Below are 25,562 nucleotides of genomic sequence, written 5' to 3' on the forward strand. Positions count from 1 at the left end.
AATGTTGTGATTAATCCCTTATGTTATTCTTTATACCTTGACCCGTTTGTTAATTTCCGTTAGTTTGATGAATTATTATAATATTTTGATCATCGAACTGTTAATTTTTGTTAGTTTCGATGACATGATATGTTAAAAAAGATTAAATTTTAATTTGACCCTTAAACTATTGCTAAAACACTAATTAAGTCATTGGTTTTTGAACTTTAATCGATAAGGTTCAAATAATTTAATCAGATTTTTTGTTTTAGTGATGGAATTCTCACAATTCTCACATGTATTTTGCGGCTGAACAGCCATTTGTTACTGAGACTGAATAGATTTTAAATTTACATTCATGACAAGTGCATGTGCATTGTAAATACAACAATCAGATTGCACAAAGAATTGAAGTAGTTTTGTAATAATGTAAGTGAATTCTTCTACTACATAAATGTATGCATATGCATATAATATTTCCTGAAACAATTACAGGGAAATGATTTACAATTACAGGGAAGAGAAGATTTTTGTAATTTAATCTCACTTACAGTGGTAATATCGGCATTAGCAGCCGGTCACGGTCACGGCCACGGAAATGCTTTGGCTGCCGTGGTTGGCTGCTTACTCTTCTTCAAAGGTTGTTTTGTTTGCGTGAGATGAGCCATAAGGCTGCATTCTTCCAACTGCTCGATAACCAAAGATATTGTCAAAGATAGATATAATAGAGATGACAAAGTGAAATATCCGAAAATAGAAACAAAACTTTGCACTTGCATATCCATTTGATAAGGATGCCAAGGGTTGGTCACTTTTATACCTATCGAATCGAAAAGGGACTAGTGCATAATTGAAGAAAGGATGGTCCCGTTTACAGACAGCATTCATCGGATCAAATCGGTTCAAAATTTATTTCAGGTTAATGCGTACTCACTTGCATAGCTGCCGTTGAAGACAACAGCGCTTCGCATTGGTCGAGCATGTTTTTCTCTTGTGCACCAATTGCAGCAAGCTCAGAAACCCTATAGTTTACCCCTTCCACCTATATCATATAAAATATTGAGAATGGTCAAGCATCTGGAATTAAATTCAAATATAAAAAGACATCAACAATAAAAGCGCAAACTAATAATATCAAAATCCGAGTTTTCACACTGACCAGCAGTGGATCAAAGCGAAAGTTGTAAATGTGAAATATTGAGTCATTAGCAGACATATGCTATACATCATCAGATATAGATAATCCAAGATGAAATTGAGAGTCTCGACACCTGTAAAATAAACAGAAATAAACCTTCTCTACCTGTACCAAAATTGAATTTTCTAGGGAAGTATACTAGTAAGCATCTTAAATTTCATTATCAAATGATGGAAAACATCAAAGCAATCTATGACTAAGCAAAAGGAGCAGGAACTGAGATTCAGAGTCACTATGACATTGTTGATAACGAACCACAAATTGTAGTGGGATTAAAGGTAACATTCCGCTTACAGTGTGAGCATTTATGTCAAAATAAAAGTGAAATGGTGGCTTGTTAAGATAAATACCTTTGGGAGTAAAGAACAAATGGAGGATCCCATAGCCTGCATCACGTCGACAGCAGAGCAAATAGCAGCTTTCAATGATTCAATATCTGCCTGGTGAGTACAAAGTCCAGTAACGATGTCAAGATCTCTCTTTTCGGACATCAGTCCATGGTATTTGTCTAAACTAACTTACCTTTGCCCCACCAGTTATGGGAATAAGGAGGGTGCTTGCCTCTAGATCTTCTTCTGCTCCAGCTAAGGAACTTATATGATCTCTCTCAAGTAATGCCCAGTTATCGAGGTATGCCATCTGCATGAATCATGTAAAAACATGTAATTAGATAATGGAAATTCTATGGGCTGACAAAAGAAGCCTACAAATGGGTATTCAAAAGCATGACTGAAAGTTGAATATAATTTTGGGTAAACAGGCATGTCTGGTTGTCAAAGGAACCAGATGCAGACTAGTCATCTGGTGTTCTTTTATACCCTCCATGATTACGCGTGATAGTTCCCTGCTTGCTTCTCCTGTACTTTTAAGTTCTAAGTTTATAGCTATAGTAATCGAATATTTGAATCTAATGAAGTTCCTATCACCAACTCAGATGGGAAGGTTCAAACATGATTTGAGCCAATCAAAATGGAATTATTTGTCAGGAATAAACAACAGGTCTTTCTTCTGATATGACCAATTATGGATAGGACCCGAATGTATTAAACCCTCTAAGTCCTAAAATTCTGAAGTTTGGGGCAAAGCATACTGCAGAATGAACCTAGTCATGTCTTTTCACATAACTGTTAGATTTGACCTTCTTCATTCGGTTAGAAGGTTAGCACAACTAGAAGATTATTAATTACAATCCTGCAAGACCTCTAAATTCACTTAATAAGCATCTCATAAAATTTATTGGCTGGTGAAGGCTCTCTGTGAATAGCCTGGATTATGGCTTACTGTTTTAAGCAAGATGATTATTGGAATATTACATCTAAACCCCATTTCAGCTGGACTCTTAGGAAACTTATCAAAACGAGAGAACAGGCTGGCTGTTTGTTTACTGCTACCACTAACTGGTCTCAAGTTAAGGGTGGTTGGATTTGGGACAGAATTAGAGTAAGGAATGACAAAGTGGTTTGGCATCGACTTATATGGTTCCCTGCACACATACCTAAGTATTCTTTGATTGCTTGGATGGCTATTCTCGACAGATTGCCAACCAAGGAGAGATTAGCTCGTTTTGCAGTGGTGACTGATACTCGATGTGGGTTATGTGGGGCTGATTTAGAGTCGAGAAGTCATCTCTTCTCGGATTGTGTTACTCGGGGAGTTTGGGATGCTATCTTACTAAGTTGTGGATTGCAGCAGCAAAGCCTGAGCTGGGATGATCGGCTGTGCTGGTTGAATAGAAGTTTAAAAGGAAAGTCTCTGCTAGTTCATATTCTCAAATTAGCATGGACAGGGTACATTTACTTCATTTGGGAGGAGAGTAATCGAAGAATTTTTGGAGGTTTATCTCGCCCGTATGCTGCCATTGTAAATGCTATCAAAGAGGCAGTTTGAATTAAACTGTATTATTAGCAGGTTGGATACTGTAAATAGTCAATTATGTACTGATTGGGGGCTTGTATAGCTGGTTTGTTATTTTGTAGCAGCTTGCTGACAATGACTGATTATCCAAAAAAAAAAAGAGAAGCATGGAGGCTCATATCAATGCTTCCAAAATAAAGTAGCTTCCCTACTGATCAAGATGTTTCCAAAAGCCATGTGAGTGGATACATATTCCATTGATAATAAATTCAGACCTACAGTGGACCAAGGCGTAGCTTAGTGTTATTCAACTTTCCCCTAAAAGGAAGATTAAAGTTTGAATCCTCTTCCCTAAGATGTTCATAAACTATTCCTATAATGTGAAAAATATAACGGTGATTCTAGCATCAAGAATGTAGAGTAAAAGTTTCCTATAGATGAACAATATTGCAGAGAGAGGCATTACTTGATGATTCAAAAGAGAGTCCAGCTTGAGCTCTAACTTCAACCATTGGAGATTGATCTTTTCCTTGATCAAAGCGTTGCAGAGATCCAAAGTATCATTCCATACATTGTACAAAGTTTCCTGATATAACAGATCATAACTTTATTTGATAATAGATTTAATATGTTATGTTAAGATGAAATTCACAATCTATGCCATATCAAAAGCTCTAAGTAAGCCCATCATATGCATGTGACACTGTAATGAAGTTCTTCATAGTAGGAAAAAGATAGTTGTGGAACACGATGCAAATATGCAAACAACCCAGTTTTTTATATTGAAATTAAAGAACTGCATCACAGAAATAAAACTTTCCCACTCAAAATCATCGAAGGTTATCTCCACGAAATACATGGATAATATTTGCCGACACATATTTGTTCCCTAAGAGAAGAAACTTACCTCTGAATTTACTTTCTGAATATCAAATACAGCTTCTGCATGGGCATTAGCAAAACGCCACTGCAGATAGCGATTGTAAAGAAGACGCAGTTGATGAGCATCCTCCATTGAGTTGACACCTTTTCTTCCCTTCTTACAATCTGTGACAAAACTGAGAACTGACGTTGAGCTATGGGATTGACTCGATAAGGTGGATGTCCTCATCCGAGTAGGACTGACTACCCTTGGAGTTGGATTGACACCTCTTGGAGTTGGACTGACACCTCTTGAAGTTGAACTAAAAACTGAAGTTGAGCTATGGAACTGACTTGATGAGGTGGATGTTCTCATCCGAGTAGGACTGACTACCTTTGGAGTTGGACTGACACCTCTTGGAGTTGGACTGACACCTCTTGAATTTGAACCGAGAACTGAAGATGAGCTATGGGATCGACTATGGGTTTTTCTTGATGAGGTGGATGTCCTCATCCGGGTTGGACTAAGTACTCTTGGAGCTGAGCTGAGGACTGAAGTTGAGCTATGGGATTGACTTGATGAGGATGTCCTCACCCGAATTGGACTAACTACTCTTGGAGTTGAACTGAGAATTGAAGTTGAGACATGGGATTGACAGGATGAGGCGGATATTGAGCTTTGGGATTGCTTGGATGAGGCGGATGTTGAGCTTTGGGATTGACTAGATGAGGTCGATGTCCTCATTTGAGGTGGACTAACAAACCTTGTAGTTGAACTATAGGATTGACTTTCTGAGGTGGATGTCTTCATCTGAGTAGGACTGACTACTATTGGAGTTGAACTGAGAATTGAAGTTGAGCTACGGAATTGACTGAATGAGTTAGATGTTGAGCTATGGGATTGATTGGATGAGGTGGATGTCCTCATTCGAGTTGGGCTGACAACCCTTGCAGTTGAATTGATAACTGATGTTGAGCTATAGGATAGACTCGATGTGGTGGATGTCCCACTCGTAGTTGGACTGAGAACTGGAGTTGAGCTATGGGATTGACTTGATGAGGTGGATGTCCTCATCCGAGTTGGACTGACTACCCTTGGAGTTGGACTGAGAACCGGAGTCGAGCTATGAGATTGACTTGATGAGGTAGAAGTCCTCATCCGAGTTGGACTGACTCCCCTTGAAGTATGATTGGCTCCTCTTGCGGTTGGAGTTGGACTGATTGAAGTATGACTGGATCCTCTTACTGTTGGAGTTGGACTGACTCCCCTTGAAGTATGACTGGCTCCTCTTGCAGTTGGAGTGGAAGGTCTTGGTAGATGTGGACTGACTCCCCTAGAAACAGAGGTCTTACGAGGTGACTGAGATTGTGATCCTGAAGTTGTTAATGGCGTTTTGTCCAATGAACTAGGAGAAAGGATGCTGGCAGGAAAAGATGCCCGCCGAGGCTTATCATCAATTGAAGTTGCCGCAAACCCTACTCGACCAATGTCATCAATTGATAACAGCCTTCCAGCATCATTAGAAGATTTCAGCAGCGGTTTAGCTGAACTATCAGACACTGGCATTCTCTTCAGTGAAGATAATTCTAGATTTGGTGTGGATAAATTTTTTACAATTTTACACCCCTGGTCCACACTTTTGTTCGGTGAATTGGAAGATAATTTCCCACCAATTCTACTAGGCCATCGATGATGGTCTATCAATCGACTAGGCAAACCATCAACAGGTTTTGCATTTTCAGACTGATCAGGTGCATTTTCCCCTTCAAGATGGCTTCTCTTTCTCTCTGGGCTAGGCTTCCTTGATAAAGTAGAGGTCTCTGATTGTTTTATATGAGCCACATTTGAAGAAGGTCTCAAAGTGCGATCCAAGGAAACATTACTAACCGGCTTTTCTTTTTCCTTTTTGCTAACAGGAGAAAGAGTACCAGACTGAAACGGAACACTAAGATTTCTCATGGTAGAAGGCCATAAACTATCTGGTATACGTCCAGTTGATAGCCTTCTAGAGGATATTGGCGCAGCTGTTGATGAATCATTAACTGGAGTAGAGGTAATTTGAAGTGGAGGTGGTGTTGCGGGACGTTTCCTCTCAGCCGATACAGCTCTCTTTTGCACCCCTGGGGAAGGTGTAGGGGTTGTTCTACTTGGGGTTGGAGATGGACAACGCCTAGGACCAGAAGGTGTTGATGGAGTGGGTGATTTATGCCTCGAACTAACTTCCCTAGTTCGAGAATGTCTGGTGTTGAGTGGCCCGTTGTTCTTTTCAGCAGAAACAAGGGGTGGTCTTGTGGGATCCGCAGCAGCAAGCTTGTGTAATCGTTGCTCTGGTTTGCATACATCCATCCGAACTCTCCAAACAAAACCACATTGATGGGATTTTCCAAAGAAAAAACAAACCTACACTTAGAAGCCTGGCTTTTATATGAATCCCACATGTATATAGAATAACACCAGCTGTTCTAAAAGAAGGTACTTTTCCCTGCAAAAAATCTGCCACAAATACACAGACCAAAAGTTAGATGCTTACTTACATAATGGCAGAAATGAATAATTATAAACACCATAGTGGGTTAAAAAAAGGCTAAAGGAAATAAATCTTTACAGATTATCACATCTTACCGATGAAAAATCAGAGAACTGCAAGAAATTAACTGAGATGAGTATGTTCATTTATCAAGAAAAGCCCAAATTCAAGCAGATCAAATCAAACAACAACAATGAGGCTGACAGCATCAAGTACAATGGGGGATTCTTTAAAATTCCTGTACAGTTCTATCCAACCAGTACATCATACTGCAAATGCAAAGTACTAAGGGATCCCCCATGGAAATGAGAAACTATCCTGTGAAGACCGTACAAGTTATTGTTCCTGGTGGTGAAGATGTAGGATAAGAAGACAGCTAGAATAAAGGTGAGTTGGATAAGTGAGAGAGGGAGAGAGAGAGAGAGAGAAGGTTTTTTCTGTTGTGCTTCTCACGGGAATGCCATGGTCGGCAGGGAAGGGGAGAGAAGAAAACAATTTCACTGGCAAAAACAAATACACAGCTCAACTTTGACTTCTTTCCTTCCTTCAACACATTCTCTTTTGCTTTCTATCTTGAATTAGAAAATGACCCCAACAAAGAAATGCAGCTAAAAATTTTAGAAAAAGAAAAATATTTTCTTTCCATGAAAAATAAAATTCAATTACATGGGAGTTTCACTTTGGATCACATGTTTACCATATAACAATTAAAAATTTAAAATACAATTAAATCATAATTATGTAAGTTTGTCGGTTTTATATTTGCTAAGAAAAGCAAGAAAAAAAATGAAGTTTTGCAGTGCTAATTTCTTTGAAAACATGGGAAGGGACATAAGGATAAAACATAACAGAAATTCTAAAATGACCCTTTTTTTTAATTAAACAATTTCTGAATTGACCATTTCCCCCCAGATTAAATAGAAGGAAACCAGAGTAACGAGGTAAAACATTTAAATTTTGATTGAAATTGCAATAATTAAGATGGGATTTTTTTCAATGAAAACTTTCAAAGAATTCCGATCATAACAGTGTCTCCATCAAAGACAGATTTATGTCGCCAAAATTGAAGAAAAAAAATTAAAATAACAAAACTTCATGTAAATCTCTCTGCAAGAAAGTTGCAGAGATTGTACATTGAATCCAACTGCTAAAAATAGCAACAAACTGGATTACTTCAAACTAATCTAATCTAGTGTTTTAAAAAAAAATTGCTTCCTTTTGCTCTTTATTTATCATAATTCGGTGATCTACGGAAAACGAACAAAACAAAGCATAAAGCTGAAAATTAATTTCGACATTTATGATATATCTCATAATAAAGAAAAAAGAAGAAAGAATACTGATTTTTTTAAAAAGAAGAAGAAAAAAAATCTCACCTTCATGGATCTCAACATTGTTCCAAATAGTTCAATCACAAAAAAAAAACTTATACTATTTGAATTCAAGATAAAATTTGAAATCAATAGGGTGATTGCCTGATAAGAAAGGCCAGATCGCCGGAGACTGGTCAGACGCAAGAGATGGACACCGATTTTTTTTTCTTTTTCTAAGAGAAATTTTTATTGGGAGATATAATTTCGAGGAAGGGATGAAGAAATGAAGAGAAAAGAAATTTAAATGGAAAAGAAAACGGTTTTTCAGTTGAGAGGGACTAAGAATGACGTCGTTTTCGCGCCACCTCTTATGTTGTGATTTTTAGAGCTTCCATTCTCACAACTTCCGAGATGAAGACAACTTCTCTTATTTTGATGTACTTCATACAAAAATAAATATTTAAATTATATATTCAATTAATTTATGATGTCTAAAAATATATATTTAAATTATATCTTAAATTAATTTTTGATGTTTAAAAAGTTTTTCCTTTAAAAAATATTTAATGTTTTTAATATTATATTTTTAAGTTTCTGGATCGTAATTAGGTTTAATCGTTATCTGGCACTTGATATTTTTTTAGAATTTTAAAAAAATTATTTAAACACACACTTAATATTATAATTTAAAACGAAAACTCAAAATTTATTTTTTCCACTGTCGATCAGTCACCTTTAGTCTATAATTGTCACCGTTAACACTATCAGAATTGTTTTATCGTCGCGATCAAAATCCAATTCTCCACTCACCACGAAACTCTGTAGATCGTCGTGAAAAATACCGCGAAAGGTCTTCGAATTTTGAGATTTTCCTTTTCTGTTTTATGACGATTACGACGAATCTAGTTGTTCGTACGTTATACAATCGTCACCATTGAGTTCCTCGTTCTGCTTCAATTCAAAACTCAACCGATTGTGACCCTTAACTGTCGGAAGTGGAGGGATGGGAGGGAGAGGTTGATCTTTTAATTTTTTTTTATATCAAATCTCTTTTAAGATCTTCATTGTATTAATATATCAAAATCGATTAAATCCAACTCTTAGATCATAAAAGAAATTTGACACATGATAAAATTATACTTTGATCAACTCAAATGATAAAATTTTAATTTAATCTTAAAAACCATAATATTATAAATTAATATAATAATAAAATTATATTTTAATTCTAATAAAATTTGTAATAATTTAATTTTAATCCCAAAATTGTTATTATTTTCTTTTTCCGAATTCGGTACCTCTATAACCGCATTGCATCGATATCACACGTAAAGGATGAATGTCTCCTTGAGGGGCATCATCATGTGGCACATGGAGATGAGTCCCTTTTCCCCTTACAAGTTGAACTTTCACATTTTGGACCACACCATTCGGCTGCAACCATTTTCTTAATTATTTTTCCTAATAAGTTCATGCATTTTCTTTTAGTGACAAATGGTTCCAAATTTGGACCTTTACCTGTCGAGTATGGTTAAAGATTTCGAGGCACCAAGTTATTAGCAGAGTTTGCATGTGGTGTGACGATCCTTTCGTATTGTCTCATTAGTTGACATGTAGCTTTCCCTTGCTTTGGCCCTTCTATTATTCTTGTTCTTATTTCATTTTTCTTTATGTATAAATAGCATAAATTATTGGACAAATTTTATTAATAACCACTTAATTATGAGAGAACTTAATTTACTTATTGATTTTATTATTTTATTAATCAATTCCTTTAATTATTTAAATGATACCAATTACGTTATATTTCATTACCATTTAAAAGAACTGATGTAATAGTTGATGAAATTAATATAATTACATATTATATTAATTTAAATTACATTTAATAAATATTTTTTTCTAATTAGATGATGACACATATAAACTTCTACGTCAAATGCTAATGATAAATAATTTAACTAACATCATTTAAATAATGGGTAAAGAATATAAATGACCCCTCGACTATAGGGTATTGTTTTATTGAGTCTCTCGACTATAATACCATATAGTTGGGGTCCATCTATGTACTTTACCCCTAAATAATTAAGTGATTTAATAAAAACTTAATATAAATATCCGCATAATTTTATGAGTGTACTTTACCCTAAATTATATCATCAATGTATACATGTGGTGCCAATTAACATGTGAGCATGGGGTGACAATTTTGTTTCTTATGATTTCAGATAAAGCAAACTTATAAGATAATGAGTGTATGTTTACATTATGAGGGAAAAAACAAGTATAGATTAACAACTATTTTATAATGAATTTCAATATTTATTTAATTATGGCTTTCATGTCACACATGACAATTATAAGGCATAAAGGAACTTGTAAATATAAAATTAACAAAAAAATGAAATGATCAAAGAAGTTGTCCGGATTAGGGCTGCAAATGAGGCGCGACAGATTGCGAGCTATTCGAAATTGACTCGATCAAGGCTCGATAAATACTCGGATCGGATGGACTCGAATCGAGCTCGAGCTCGAGCTCGACTCGAGTTCTTAACGAGCCGAAACGAGCTACTTAATATTCGACTCAAAAAACTCGCGAGCAGCTCGAAAATATAATATATTAAGATTTTATTTTTTTAAAAAAAATAAATTATTAATATTATTAATATTTATATTTATGTATTGATTTTTTTTAAAATACATTCAGATTTTCATGTATTTAAGGTTCGAGTTCGAGTTTGAGGCTTCAATCGAGTTAAGTTTAAGATTTTTTTTTATTTCGAGCTGTTCATGAGCTTCAGTTCAGAATTTCGAGTTCGAGTCTAGCTTAAAATTAGTGTTCGAGTCGAGTCAAGCTTCATTTCAGAGTTTTCGAGTCGAGTCGAACTCAGTAATACTCGAACTCGACTCAGATCGTTTATTAAATGTATTTGGCATAGGATACCAGGCCAACCTAAATGTACTTTAATATTCTAACCAATGAAAAATAAATAAATAAAATAATATATTTTTTACTAGGTTAATTAAATAATAATGAATTATAGGATTCCCATTAGGAGAAGACAAAGAAACTAGAAAACAGAGAATGTCTTGGGTTAGTTTAGCAGCTACAGACCTCTATTTGATCTTCCATGGCCAATGTGTTGGGTTAAAATGGAGCTGTGAAAACAAGAAGTGCAACAGGTCCTTTCAAGTACCTCACCACTCCGGCACTCTGAGCCTTACCCGGAACCGAATCTACGTCGCCGTGAAAAATTAATTCGTTTTGCCACGGAGAAACCGGTATACATGCCATCGACTGCTGCACTTACAATCCCACCGGCGTAACCTGCTCCTTCACCAACCGGGTAGAGTCCTCTTAGTGACAAGCTCTAGTGTCCTCTTAGTGAATACATAAATGATCCTTCATTGTATGATACTACTTTATTAAGTCTCTCAATTATTAAAAGTTATAATGATTCTTCAATTATAAAATATTATTTTATTGAGTCCTTCGACTATTAAAAATTATAAAATGATCACCTGACTATTCATTATGTTTCAAAGTCATTATTTTTTGTTAAAAATTGACAATATTTTAAGTTGAATGTTAACTTGATGATTGTGATAGGATAAAATATGATCCTAAAAACCTCAAACAATTATCATATTTCAACCATCACGATGACGTCTACCTCAGATGACCACTAATTTTTTAAAGAAAAAGTATGAGTTTGGAATATAATGAATAATTGGTGACTATTTTATAATTTTTAATAATTGACTCTATGGTTATAAGATCATTTTATAATTTTTAATTATCGAATGACTTAATAAAATAATACTCTATAATTATGAGACTATTTATATACTTCACCATTTTAATAAATTGTTTATTTCGGTAAATTAGCGTCCAACACGACGGCCCAAGAAGGAAAAGGAAAGTACAAGCTCCTATTCGTTACAATTTCTCCTTGTTCTCGATCAGCGTATTAACTTTCATATAAACTACTGCTAAACTACCCAATATTCAAACGCCAATGTTACGCGCCTTACATCCACGCGCCTACCACCCAAATACCCTCATTTACATCCGCTTACTTCCCCTTCCACGTCTCTACAGCAAAGACGAAACAAATCATTGTTTGAATATTACTGAATCAAACGTTTTTTTTTATTACAAATTTTGGAATCAAAACTCTCTTTCACCGGAAAAATTTCAATGGGCAACTCCTCGTCGATGCTGACTCAGTACGATATCGAAGAAGTACAGCAACACTGTAACAACTCGTGTAAATGACTCACTCTCGCAGCCATTTTGCTTAGATTTACTTTTCGAAGTTTGATCTTGTTGCGACTTACTCGTTTCATAGCCTTTGATTGTGTATTGTGTGTGTGTTTTTCTGGTTGATCTGCAGTTTCGCAGCAGGAGATCGTTTCTCTGTACAAGAGATTCTGCCAGCTGGATCGAAAAGGCGGCGGTTTCGTCTCCTCCGAGGAGTTCTTGTCCGTGCCTGAGTTTGCTGTTAATCCTCTCTCTCAGGTTTTTGCTTTTCTTTTCTTTTTTAAAAAGAAACCAATTTGTTCATTTATTTTCTTTATAGTGTGAGTTGTTAGTGTGCTTTTATGGTGAAATTATGTTTTTGGAAAATTATGCAGAGATTGTTAAGGATGGTAGATGGATTGAATTTCAAGGAATTCGTAGCGTTTTTGTCTGCATTTAGTCCTCGTGCTACTTTGCAACAAAAAATCGAATGTAATGATTCCACATTTTTGTTAAATAATATCAAATTTAGTTAATTGCTTCTTTCAAAAACTGAGATTTGCAAATTTGTTTTGTAGTTATATTCAAGGTGTATGATTCAGATGGCAATGGGAAAGTTAACTTTAATGACATGTTGGATGTTTTGCATGATTTGACTGGCCAATTCATATCTGAAAAGCAGAGTAAGGTTAGTATAGTTCTTGATTGATTTTTCTTTCAATGTTTATCTTTTTTAATTAACTGGACGAATACTTTTTCTTTTTTGCGTCATTGTGTGTCACTCTATTGCTCTTTTAGTCGGAAAATATCATAAGCTTCTGTTTCTAAGAATAAGTTTTGAGATAATTATCTTTTTAAAACAAATGATCAGCTAAAGTATCGTGCCTTTTTACTAGCTCCTCACATTAACCACTCACCAAACAAATCAATGTTGAAGAAAGGACGATGTAGATGGAGAAAACGGGTCACAATCTCAGAAGCACTTAAAATTCATTGTTCTCTTTGTGATTTAATTTATTGTAAAGAGATATGCTGTTACAGGTCTGCAAAAGTTTTTTTCTTGGATTATTAGTGATGGGACTGACAGATATGAATGTTTCTTTAGCCCATTGTTTCATTTGTTATTAGAAACGTCTCCTTTTACTAACTGCAAAGTATTTTTATTATGCCGAGAGGCGAGATACAAATTCTGTATGCAGTGTTGTGGATTAAAATCTTTTTGTTACTAGAAATTAGAATATTTAGATCTGGTTGCTTTACACTCAATTTGCATTTTGTATTTGGCTATTGGCACAGCAAGTTTTGACTCAAGTTCTTGAGGAAGCAGGTTACACTAAGGAGTCCCTGTTAGTTCTGTCAGACTTTGTAAAGGTAACATTGACTTTATATGTGATATTTTTGGTGTTTCAGCACTTGAATAGTTTCATACTTTCATTTTGTTTTAACTTAACAAGGCTAATAATGTGATATCAAGGCAAAAGGAGTTGTTTCAAAATCTATTATATGCGTAGTAGATGGTTAACTTGAAGAATTTATTGCTTGAAATTTTACCCTTTAATAGTACTATCTAATTTTCCGGTTTATTTTCTTTCAATGTTCAAACTGCCGGCATTGGTTTACACTAAATTGAATAGCATTTTCTCGAGATTTCTTTGGGGTTGCTCGCTAGACAGAAAAGGGATCCATTGGGTAAAATGGTTGGATGTCTGTAAGCCGATTGTTTGGGGAGGTCTCGGTATTAGTGATCTAAGGATTAAGAATTATGGTCTGCTCGGGAAATGGTGCTGGCTTTTTGGTTGGGAAGACTCCTCTCTTTGGAAACGCACTGTGGCAGCAAAGTATAACTTAGATCCGGGTGATATCTGTCCTCCTAACCCGAGGGATAGTGGTGTGTCCTGGATATGGCGTGATATTCTAAAGACTTTTGACTTAAAGATTGGGGAGCAAAGCTTAAGAGATTATTGTATAATTAAAGTAGGCGATGGGAAGAGAGTAAAGTTCTGGCAAGACCTTTGGATTGGTAACCGCCTGCTTATGACCGCTTTCCCTAGGATGTTTGCTCTTGCTGTGAATAAGGAAGGGACAGTGGTGGACTTCGGAACCAAAACAAATTCTGGTTGGGTCTGGGATATCCAGTTTAGAAGGAATGTTTTTGGCTGGGAGAGAGAGTAGTACGAGGAGCTATTTCGTTTACTGGTGGAGTTTGACAGCCCTGGTTCTGGTTTTGACAAGTTTAAGTGGAAGGGGACATCAGATGGGAGTTACACGGCAAAGGCTACAGAGGCTCTGCAATTTCCATCGAGAAGAGCAGATTTCTACTGGAAGGCGCTGATCTGGCTAGGTGAAGCTACAGGAAGAGGGGACTTTTTTTCAAGAATGGGACTTGCTGGTTGTTTCGAGGAAGGAGCTGTGGAATTTGCATAGGAAGGAGGAGAGCATTTGGTTACAGAGGTCAAGAGTGAAATGGAGTATTGAGGGGGATAGAAACACAAAGTTTTTTCACATGTGTGCTTTGAATAGGAATAGGTATAACACTATTTCTTCATTGAAGGTAGCAGAGGATTTTATTTCAGACCGGATCAGTTGAGAGGCTTTGTTTTTGATTATTTCAAGGACAATTTTAACTCGGTAACAACCCTAGAGGTGGACAAAATTGATTTGAATTTTGCTAAATTGACAGATGAACAAAAGAAGCTTCTTGAAGTTAGATTCTCAGAACAGGAAGTATGGGAGGCAGTTTTCCACTCGGATAGTGCCAAAGCACCGGGGCCAGATGGTTTCACCATGGGTTTCTTTAAGAATTTTTGGCCATCTCTGAAGCCATATATTATGAAATTTGTAGAAGACTTTTATAATGGAAGGAACTGGGAGCATGGGGTCAATCATTCATTCCTAACGTTGATTCCAAAGATCAGAAATCCTGAAGGTATAGAAGATTACAGACCGATAAGCTTAGTTGGCAGTCTGTATAAAATAATTTCCAAAGTCCTAGTTAGAAGGCTTGCGGCTGTTATTAATGTTCTGGTTAGTCCGTCTCAGTTCGCCTTCATTCCCGGAAGACAGCTACTGGACTGTGCTTTTTTGGCTAATGAAGTCATTGATGATTGGAGGAAAAAAGGGAGGAAAGGTGTTGTATTCAAGGTGGACTTCCGAAGGGCTTATGATTTGGTGGAATGGCCGATCTTGTTGAGACTTCTGAGAATTATGGGTTTTGGAAATAGGTGGATTTCTTGGATTGATTTGTGCATCTCCTCTGCTTCAATTTCTGTTCTTGTTAATGGTTCTCCGACTAATGAATTCAAGATGGGGAAAGGGTTGAGACAAGGCTGTAGTTTGTCTCCTATGCTGTTCAATATTGTTGGGGAATTACTGAATCTAATGTTGATTAAGGCTGCTGATTGTGCTCTGTTTGAAGGGTTTAGTGTTGGTAGGGCGGAAAATAAGTATCATTTGACGCATCTACAATTCGCAGATGACTTAATACTTTTCTGCAGGGACTCTTCTGCCCAAATTATGAATATTAGGAGAGTCTTGAGGGTCTTTGGTTTAATGTCAGGCCTTCAACTTAATTTATCTAAGAGCAAGTTATTTGGAATTAATATGGATGAGGAGGTTATAAAGGAATGAGCAACGATCGCAGGTTGTGGTGTGGGGGCTCTTCCTATGACATATCTTGGTTTACCGATAGGTACTTACAGAAACTCAGATCTGTTGTGGGAACCAGTTCTGCAGAAGTTCAATAGCAAATTAGAGGGCTGGAAAGCAATATCATTATCGATGGCAGGGAGATTAGTATTAGTGAAGTCTGTTTTGTCGTCCTTGCCAATTTTCTTCCTCTCTATTTTCAAAATCCCTCTAAAGACTAACCAAAAGTTGAATTCTCTTATGGCTAAATTCCTTTGGGGGGACGATCCCTTGAAGAAGCGGATTCATTGGGTGAATTGGAAAATTGTGTGTCAACCGTATGAGGAGGGTGGTTTGGGTGTCCTGGATTTGTCGATGGCGGATAGAGTGCTTCTGGGGAAGTGGGTTTGGAAGTTTGCTAATGATAAACATTCTCAGTGGAAGAAGATGATCTGTTGCAAGCACAATATTAGCAATTTGTCTCTTGCAATTAATAAGGCTGTTAACCCGCAAGATTCATGGATATGGAGGGGAATTGTGAATAATTATGAGAAAAAGGACGATATTGGAAATTGTTTGAGGTCCAATTCCAAGATCCAAGTGGGGAATGTTAGATCAATCGAATTCTGGAATGACATTTGGACAAATAATTTCACCTTAAAAGAACAATTTCCTAGGATTTATGCTTTATCGATTAACAAAACGAGGAAAGTTGTGGACTTTGGCTGTTATGATAATAATTGTTGGAGTTGGAATATTTGTCTGAGGAGAAATTTATGCGATTGGGAATTGGATCAATGGATATCTCTAATGACTTTGATTGATAATATTGTTTTGATTGATACTGTTGATGATTTTCTAACTTGGTCAGGGAGTGGAGATGGTTTGTTCAAAGTTAAGGCCTATAGATCAGCTCTTATTCGTAGCTCTGGAGGAAATTTTCAGTGGAAGAAATGGGTTTGGTCTGGATTGGCTCCCCCAAAAGTTGAAACATTTTTATGGCAATTATCTCATCAAAAATTAGCTGTTAGAGTGGAATTGAAGAAAAGAGGTGTTCCTTTGGAAGAGTTATTATGTCCTCTATGCCAAAAGGAGGAAGAAACAATTCCCCATTTATTTATGTTTTGTACTGTTGCTTGGGAGTTGTGGAACTTGTTCATCAATTTATGGGAGGTTAATACTGTTCTGCCCAAAGATCCCCCGTCTCTACTTAGTTCATGGTCTGTTTTGAAGGCTTCTTCTCCTATTTGGAATTTCATCCAAGGTGTTGTTATGTGGTCGATTTGGAAGGCTAGGAACTTAGTGGTGTTTGAAAAATGGAATTTTGAGAGATCTACACTGTTCTTCATTTGCAGATTCAGGCTGGCCAAATGGTTTCTAGCTAAATTTCCTAAAGCTAACATCCAAGTAGATTTATTAATAGGAGATCCAAGGCTTGCAGATGGTTTAGCAGTTAATTTGCACAAGAAGAAAAAGGATCTGTGCTGGTATCCACCTCCACCTGATTTTTATAAATTCAATGTGGATGGGGCTGTTAGAAGTGATGGTTTGCAGGGTGGAATTGGAGGTCTGTTGAGAGATTCGAATGGCTCTATCGTGATCTATTTCTCTAAGCCTATCGGACCTGGTCCTCCTCTGTTTGCTGAGTTGAAAGCCATTAAAGAAGGAATTGATCTATTTCTACATTCGGATTGGGCGTTGAAGGGAAGACTTATTCTCGAAAGTGATTGTAAAACTGCAGTTGATTGGATTTTCAGGCCTTCTGAGGCCCCTTCGTTCTTCAGTTCTTTGGTTCGGGAAATTGGGGAGGTAATTTTTGGTAGGGATATTATGGTTAGGCTGATTCCTAGGGCTTGTAATTGGGAGGCAGACAAGTTAGCTAAGGAGGGGATAGGTTGAATGTCCTTAGTGTTAGTGGTTATGTTTGGTATTTTATTTCGGGTGATGATGTAAATTATAGTTGTATGTAATTTTGGTTTATTAATATATTGAGGTACTCTTTTCCTCCTTCCGCTAGTTGCCTCTTCTCAAGAGGCAACTATGAGGGAAGTTTTTAATGAGACCTCCTATTCCTATCAAAAAAAAAGTTGAGGCATTTGTCTGGAGGGTTCTCTTCCTCAGGTTCCTGTCCGTTCCGAACTTGTGAAACGTGGAATAGTGTCGGCGGCAGAAAGTTGCTGTCCCATGTGCTTGGACGGTGAGGAATCAGTATTACATTTATTATTCTCGTGTAATGTTGCATGGAGAGTTTGGGCAGCCTTCCTTGGAATCTGGGGAATTTCTACTGCATTGCCTGATGATCCTAAATTATTTTTGTCAATGTGGAAGGAGCTTCTCTTTACTGTTTCTAAGTGCAAAACCGTTTGGGGTATCATCCCTCTAGCAGTGATTTGGTCGTTATGGCTTTATAGAAATGAGTTGGTATTTAACGTGAAGAAGTTGGATGTGAAACAGGTGTTCTTCTCTGTCAAGGTGAGAGTGGTTTGTTGGTTGGAAGAAAAGTTCCAAGGGGCCACTTTCAGGAAAGAGGATTTGATCGTGGACTTATCCGTGCTTCAGATGAGATTTTTTGAAAGAAGACTGAATTGGTGGCATCTTCCTGGAGCCCTCCTCCTCCGGGTTCCTTAAAATTTAATGTAGATGGGGCTATGAGATCGAACGGAGGGGCGAGGGGAATCGGGGGTTGTAGAAATCAGAGTAATTCGTAATTTCTTATTCTTTTCAATAGGACAAATTACATATTTATATACAAATCATTCTCTAAAGTAGGAAACTCTAAGAAAGGAAATATACTAATCCTAGGAGATACGATCCCTTAAAATAAGGGATTGTAGAATATTTACAGAATCCCTTAATTAAATGATATTTACAGAATCATATATTTCTATAATTCCTACACTCTCCCTCAAGCTGGAGAATATACATTGTATAATCCCAGCTTGAATAGGAATTTATTGAAAACAGGCTTTGGCAAAGCCTTAGTAAGAATGTCTGCAACTTGTTCTTCTAAAGGAATGTATGAAAGTGTGGCTGTCTTTTTGTTAACTTGATCAGCAATAAAATGCCTATTAATCTCAACATGCTTTGTCCGATCATGTTAAATTGGGTTCTTGGCAATTTGAATAGCAGATTGATTATCACACAAAACTTCAAAGTGATCCTCTTGATTAGTGACAAGTTCTTTCAGTAGTTTAAGTAGCCAAATTCCGTCGCATATTCCAATGCTAGTGCTCTGAATTCAGCTTCAGCACTACTTCTTGAAACAACAGATTGTTTCTTACTTCTCCAAGTTGTAAGGTTTCCCCAAACAAAGGTGCAGTAGCCACTAGTTGATCTCCTTTCAGTAAGGTCTCCGGCCCAACTAGAATCTGTAAAGATCTTAGCAGTTCTGTCTTGTGTCTTCTTAAACATTAAACCGTGCCCTGGAGTTTTCTTCAAGTACTTAAGAATTCTATTTGCTGCTGCCATATGCTCTTCAGTAGGATTAGTCATGTGTTGACTTATCACATTTACATGAAATGCTATATATGGCATTGTCAAGGATAAATAAATTAGTTTCCCAACTAATCTTTGAAATTTCTCTTTGTCTACTAAGGACCCATCTTCTTTGTTAAATTTCAAGCTTGCCTCCATTGGTGTATCATTCGGCTTACAACCAAAAAAACCAGTTTCTTTGAGTAAATCAAGTACATATTTTCTTTGGTTGATCACAAGTCTTTTGACCTTGCCACCTCCATTCCTAGGAAATACCTTAGCTTTCCCAAGTCCTTGGTTTCGAATTCCTTATTTAACAACTTCAAATTGCAAATCTCTTCTTCATCATCTCCGGTAAGAATTATGTCGTCCACGTACACAATAAGGATAACTTTCTTATTTGTAGAAGTTACCTTGATGAAAAGAGTATGATCGGTGAGGGATTGCTTGTAGCCGTTTTTTAGGATGACTTTAGTGAACCTCTCGAACCAAGCTCTGGGTGATTGTTTTAACCCGTATAGAGACTTGTTGAGCTTGCACACCTTGTTACTTCCTTCAACAGACTTTAAGCCAGGTGGCAATTTCATATAGACTTCTTCTTCTAGCTTGCCATTAAGAAAACGTTTTTTACATCAAGTTTGTGTAATTTCCAATCGCAATTTATAGCCAAACTTAGGAGTACTCGAACAGTATTCAGCTTCGCCACAGGTGCAAAAGTTTCTGTGAAATCTATCCCATATGTTTGTGTAAAGCCTCTGGCCACTAGTCTCACTTTGTATCGTTGGATGCTACCATTGGAGTTATACTTTACAGTAAAGATCCATTTACAACCAACAATCTTTTTTCCTTAAGGAAGGTCCGTAACGGTCCAAGTAGCTTTTTTCTCTAGTGCACAAATTTGCTCTTCAATAGCCTTCTCCATTTTGAATCCTTTAGAGCTTCAGCTATGCTTGTGGGAACCTGTTCTTTATCAAAGTTTGCTGTAAATGCTTGAAAAGACGGCATCAATGAATTATAACCAATAAATTTTTCAATAGGATGCTTGGTGCACTGTCTAACCCCTTTTCTAATAGCAATAGGGAAGTCATCTAGAGTAGGGGAAGTGGACTTACTGATTTATTCTTCTATTTCGGCAGTTGACCCAAATCCAATTCTCGGCAAGCATCAGATTGCAAAACAGTCTTAGGAATATGTTTTCTTTTCCTTGTATAGAAACGGAGCTGTTTGATTGGTGTTGTTTGTGGAATATTTTGAATGGGAGTAGGTGTATTTTCAGGAAGGGTATTTAAAGTGGGTATGGGTGAAGTAGTGATAGGTACTACTGGTGGATTAATGAGAGTAGTTACAGGTGACAAATCTGTAGGTAAGAACAAAATTGGTGGCAATTCTGAAGGTTGAGAATGAAGAGTAGGAGGAGATACCTGATGTGGCTGAAAATCCTTTCATGTCTCCCCCTGAATTTCAGCCTGAGTGAAATAGAGACCTGCTCATAAAATGTTATATCCATAGTGGTAAAAAATCGTTTTGAAGGAGGATGATAGCATTTATAACCCTTCTTTAAGTGAAGAATACTCAATCAGTACACACTTTAATGATTTAGGATCTAACTTGGACTTATTAGGAGCAATGTTTTGGATAAAAACAGTACAACCAAATATTTTAAGGGAAGAATGGAGGAGATAGGTTTAAAATGGGGAAAGTAATGCAAAAATATAGATTGAGGTGTTGAAATTGTAAAACCTTACTAGGCATTCGATTGATTAAATATGTGGCAGTTAATAAGGCTTCCCCCACAAATATTTTGGAACATTAGTGGTAAATAGAAGAGAACGAGCAACTTCAAGGAGGTGTCTATTTTTTCTTTCGGCAATACCGTTTTGTTGTGGGGTGTTAACACAAGAACTAATCTGAACTATGCCTTTTTCCCTAAAAAACGCACCCAAAGACTTAGCAAAAAAATCACTGCCATTATCAGATTTAAAGAGCTGAATTTTAGACCCAAATTGAGTGAGAACCATGTTATAAAATTGGGTAAAAACACCAGCAGTTTCAGATTTATCTTTTAGCAAATAAATCCAAGTTATCCTACTGTGATCATCAATGAAAGTGATAAACTACTTACAATTATCAGCATTCTTCACCTGAGAAGGGCCCCAAATATCACTGTAGATCAAAGCAAAAGGGTGGGAAGGCTTATATGTAGAAGGAGAATAAGTTGATTTAGTATGTTTGGCAAGAGAGCAAACTTTGCAAGAAAAAAAATTTGGCCTTTTATGAATGAATAGAGCAGGAAAAACTTTTGCAAGATAGTGAAAACTAGGATGACCTAAACGATAGTGCCCATAACATAACATTATCAACTTTTTCTAAAGCGGTGAAAGATTTCGAGATTTCGGTTTTAATAGAGACAGGAAGAATGTAGAGACCATTCTGCAAGCTGGCCTTACCAATCATCTTCTTCGAGTTCAGTGCCTGCAAAGTACAATCAATATCATTAAAAATTGCAGAGCAGTGCAAGTCGGTGGAAAGTTTACTAACGGAAACGAGATTGCAAGCCAGATTTGGTACGAAGAGGGACATTTTTAAGTACAATCTGGTCATTGAGAATAACAGTGTCATGTCCTTCTATTTTGCACAAAGAACCATCAGCCGTTTTGACAGCCTTACTAAAGTTTGGAAAAAAATTGCAAAACAAATCCTTATTACCAGTCATATGATCCGTAACACCAGAATTGAAGATCCAATTAGGGGACGACTGGGAGGAGAAAAAAACTGTAGCATGAGGTTTACCTTCTGGTTCTTTCATGACCAGATTACCTTCTGATTGAGCAGCAGAACCAGAAAAATTTTATGGATTTGAAGTGATCTCCGGAGTAGGAGAAGAAGTTGTGGACATCGTCTAGGTTGGAAAGAAACCGTAACCTAAGCTGATACCATGTAGAAATCAGAGTAATTCTCTGTATTTCTTATTCTTTTCAATAGGACAAATTACATATTTATATACAAATCATCTCTCTAAAGTAGGAAACTCTAAGAAAGGAAAGATACTAATCCTAGGAGATATGATCCCTTAAAATAAGTGATTGTAAAATATTTACAGAATCCCTTAATTAAAGGATATTTACAGAATCATATATTTCTATAATTCCAACAGGGGTGTCCTCCGAAACAATTTGGGTGAGTTGCTTCTCTCGTTGTCATTAAGTATTGGTAATGTTTCCTCATTGATGGCTGAGGTGATGGCGGTGGAGCAAGCCTTAGACAGGTTTATAGCTTCGAATTGGTCTGTTAATTATAGGCTGGTAATTGAATTGGACTGTGAAGTATTGGTTAATTGGCTGTCGAATGTCTCTATGGTTCTGGAGAATGGTCCACCTCGATTCTTCCTATTGCTTCTCGTATGGCTCAGGTGAAGGCGGTTATTAATTTTGTTCCTAGAAAATGCAATGCCATGGCGGACTGGTATGCCAAAAAGGCAATAGGGTAGAGGGGTTTTTTCAGGTGGAGTGCAGGTGCCAACGAGATTGGGGTGATGGTGGGTCTTGCTTCTGTTAAGGAGTGGAGCATTCTCGGGTTGAGGGAGAAGATTGCTAGGCCTAAGTGGAGTTAGAGGTTGAGATTTTTGGTTAGGTCTCCTATGTATAGCATTTTTCCGTTCGTTCGCTTTGGTTTTGGCACGAGTCAGTTTTGTTCTAGTGTTTTTCGGTTAGGGTGCACTCTTTTTCCTTCAATTAGGGTGAGGAAGGTTTTTTAACAAGGCCCCTTCCGAATGATAACGATAGTTATGCTTCTGAATAAATTTTCTTACCTTTCTAAAAAAATGATCATGGACATATCTCTGTTGAAGCTCCAAAATAAATACGCTTAGCTAGTAGACAACTGTATCCCCATTCTGAAATAGGAAAATATCAGCTTCTTGTTAACTTTTGAGAGTATACAATTTAATAGAGGATACCGATGTTAAGAGCAGAGGAAGACCAAAGGAACTAAGTAGAAACTATAAAAGAGCATCTCAGTTTTACTAGCTGAGTGAGAATATAGTGTTGAATTGAACTCAGTTGCACAATATGATGCGTGTAGCTTATTCAATGGTGATGGGGAACATTGTAGACTGTAGTTGTATCATAAACGAGGATCTCAAGTTTACTAGCTTATTGAGAATATAGTGTTGAATTCGAGTTCAGTTGCACAATATGACGCATGCAGCTTGTTCAATGGTGGTAAGGAATAGCTTAGTTATTGTTTGTAATGTATTGATAATACACCAGATTCTTGGAAAACTTTTTTTCTTTTATTCAGGATAGGGATGTTCATTAGAGTTGTCAGGCCAATCTCTATTTGAGCTAGCATTACAGGTCATCTTGGAATGTAGTACTTAACCTTTTCTTTATAACTATGATCTAATTTGTTTACCAGTTGAAATCTAGTTTCTAGTTGATAAAGACTGTGGAAAGCAGTTGAAATAGAAGGCAGTATCCACTATTTTAGATTCTCTAGCAAGCAAAAATATAAGAATAGAATGATAAGAGGTGAAGAGGTATCATGCATTAGTTACAAAACTTGTCTTATTATTTTAAACTATGTTAGTTTCTCAAGTTCTGCAAGTTTTCCGTACCATACAAGGAGGTTTTGAGAAGCTTTGAGAACACGGGGGAGGACTGCTGAAAAGGAGAAAAACTAGCATGCTCTTAGATTTAAAGCACCAGAATAAGGAGCAATGAGGCAATTATATTTTCCTACTCTATCGAAATCTCAAAACTAAGATTTAGACATTTCTTGGTCTGATTTAACTAAATCCTGATCAAGATATATATATTTTCCTACTCTTCATGTGCTTATTGGTGAATAAAAGTGCATGTGAATTTTAGTCTGATCCAAACGGCACATGAACAAAATTTGGAGTACCTTGCAAGAGAACAAGTTAACTTGAGGAGAGGACAACATGACATGACCCAAATAGAGCAAACCTAGTCACGTCTTAATTAGGTGTGCTCATGTTAAAAGAGTGTACTTTTTGCATGTCTGTGCCTACTCGTTGGCATTGTCTGTGGTTACTTGCTTTTGTCCATTTGAGTTATTCCCTGACGATCAGCTCGATTTTCCTAATTTCCATAGATCCAATTTTTGTTGCTCTTCTAGCAAATTTCCTGTACATCTAGCTCTTAGCATTATATTCTCACCATTTTTGGAATGACATACGATGCATAATCTGAGCTTCTAGATAAATGATCAGTGCTTTAGGATTAGTCTGGTTGCGGTTCACTTCGCTTTCTTTCAAGTCTTCTCGTAGCCTTGTGATCATATTACGTTCGTAATACTGTCAATAAGATAATGCTAACATCTTCCGCCAAATTTTCAGATTTATCATGTGACGTTCTCTGTGTGTACAAGCTGTTTTTCTTTTTCCCTTTTATTCTTCGCTCTTAAATTTCCATGCAATTCGACCGTGTTTCTTGCAGATTCTTGGAAGCTCCGGTTTGAAGATGGAAGTTGAGGTTCCGGTGGACTAAACTCCGGGTAACCATTCTCTGTCATATAGTATATTATGGCGTATTGAACTATATTTTGGCTACTTTAACTATCTTGAGAGTTAATCCAGTATGACCTAATGCAAACTCCACTGATATTGTGCATTAGTTTCTGCGTTTCTGCTCATATGTTTGATTGCATTAGTTTGACAATTTTAACGATGACGAGAAAAGAGACCAAAGCATGATGAAAGGGGTATACTACACCATTAGTCATCAAACTATTACTGTTTTTTCACTTTGGTCACCAAACTTTTTTCTCTGCAAATTTGACCACAAATGTCACGTCTTTTTTATTTTGATCATTAGCTGATAAAAATGATGATATGTTATTGTTTAATAACAATTTTAGTCTTCAAATTTATACACTTCATTAATTTGATTCTAATTAAAAAAAAATCATCCAATACTACAACCAAACTCAAAGTTTCTCATCTCTTTTCTTTTTCCTGCAACACTTCTCGCTTTCTCCTTTTATTGCCTATCTGTCAAATTGTTTAACCAAACATAGGGAAAAATTCTGTGAATTCCATTGCTTATAGAACTTTTCCTTTATCGGAATTATTATCGTGACATTATCACATGTTTAAAATATTAACATGATATTGTCACACATTTACAATTTTGATATGACACATTATATATCATAAGTGTTAATGTGATATTATCATATGTTTAAATCTTAATATGATATTTTCAAATGTATATAAATATTAACGTGACATATATCATTGCGTGTTCCAAATATAGGCCAAACATATATTTTATATCTTAAATGTTAACGTGTCATATTTTTGATTTGATTAACATTTATATAATTTTTATAACAGTGACATAATTAAGATACCGGAAATTGTTTTAGCGTACAATATCCAATCATAAAAAATATATTAACTTACTAAAAGAAAAAAAAATCATTTTCCATAAACTTATTACCAGGAAGCTCTTCTTCTCCAA

General features: G+C 36.4%; 2 protein-coding genes across 7 annotated transcripts; one reads left to right on the forward strand and one right to left on the reverse strand.

Annotated features, from left to right (window-relative positions):
* Nucleotides 1-486: 486 nt before the first annotated feature.
* On the reverse strand, nt 487-6,443 carry LOC120202356 (AUGMIN subunit 8-like). 6 transcript variants are annotated; one of them, XM_039202793.1, is made up of 9 exons: nt 5,144-6,443; nt 4,778-5,074; nt 4,277-4,429; nt 3,939-4,213; nt 3,498-3,617; nt 1,700-1,816; nt 1,528-1,617; nt 914-1,021; nt 487-665 (listed from the first exon to the last, which is right to left on the reverse strand). In XM_039202793.1, exons 1-9 carry the CDS (start codon nt 6,237-6,239, stop codon nt 564-566), a joined length of 2,358 nt encoding a protein of 785 aa, XP_039058724.1. In that variant the 5' UTR covers nt 6,240-6,443; the 3' UTR covers nt 487-563. The 6 variants fall into 6 exon arrangements, with proteins under 6 accessions (XP_039058724.1, XP_039058751.1, XP_039058741.1 ...); XM_039202820.1 differs by having other exon boundaries at nt 488-665; nt 3,939-4,201; nt 4,307-4,333; nt 5,054-5,074; XM_039202810.1 differs by having other exon boundaries at nt 488-665; nt 4,277-4,333; nt 5,054-5,074.
* A 5,372-nt stretch (nt 6,444-11,815) lies between these two features.
* LOC120202396 (calcineurin subunit B-like) lies at nt 11,816-24,826 on the forward strand. Its single transcript, XM_039202825.1, has 6 exons — nt 11,816-12,007; nt 12,134-12,258; nt 12,375-12,471; nt 12,558-12,667; nt 13,276-13,350; nt 24,537-24,826. The coding sequence occupies exons 1-6, from the start codon at nt 11,938-11,940 to the stop codon at nt 24,585-24,587; spliced, it is 528 nt and encodes a 175-aa protein (XP_039058756.1). The 5' UTR covers nt 11,816-11,937; the 3' UTR covers nt 24,588-24,826.
* Nucleotides 24,827-25,562: the final 736 nt, after the last annotated feature.

The sequence above is a fragment of the Hibiscus syriacus genome, unplaced genomic scaffold (assembly GCF_006381635.1).
Source record: "Hibiscus syriacus cultivar Baekdansim isolate YM2019G1 unplaced genomic scaffold, ASM638163v2 tig00000340_pilon, whole genome shotgun sequence".
NCBI lineage: Eukaryota > Viridiplantae > Streptophyta > Magnoliopsida > Malvales > Malvaceae > Hibiscus > Hibiscus syriacus.

Excerpts from the sequence above, each read along its gene's own strand:
- LOC120202356 (XM_039202793.1), bottom strand. The coding sequence starts at position 6,239 with ATGGATGTATGCAAACCAGAGCAACGATTACACAAGCTTGCTGCTGCG. Across the intron at positions 5,075-5,143 it reads AAGGGGAGTCAGTCCAACTC|CAAGGGGAGTCAGTCCAACT; the intron begins CAACAGTAAGAG and ends CCAATCATACTT. Across the intron at positions 1,817-3,497 it reads ACTCTCTTTTGAATCATCAA|ATGGCATACCTCGATAACTG; the intron begins GTAATGCCTCTC and ends TGATTCATGCAG.
- LOC120202396 (XM_039202825.1), top strand. The coding sequence starts at position 11,938 with ATGGGCAACTCCTCGTCGATGCTGACTCAGTACGATATCGAAGAAGTA. Across the intron at positions 12,472-12,557 it reads TTTGCAACAAAAAATCGAAT|TTATATTCAAGGTGTATGAT; the intron begins GTAATGATTCCA and ends TTTGTTTTGTAG. Across the intron at positions 12,668-13,275 it reads TATCTGAAAAGCAGAGTAAG|CAAGTTTTGACTCAAGTTCT; the intron begins GTTAGTATAGTT and ends CTATTGGCACAG.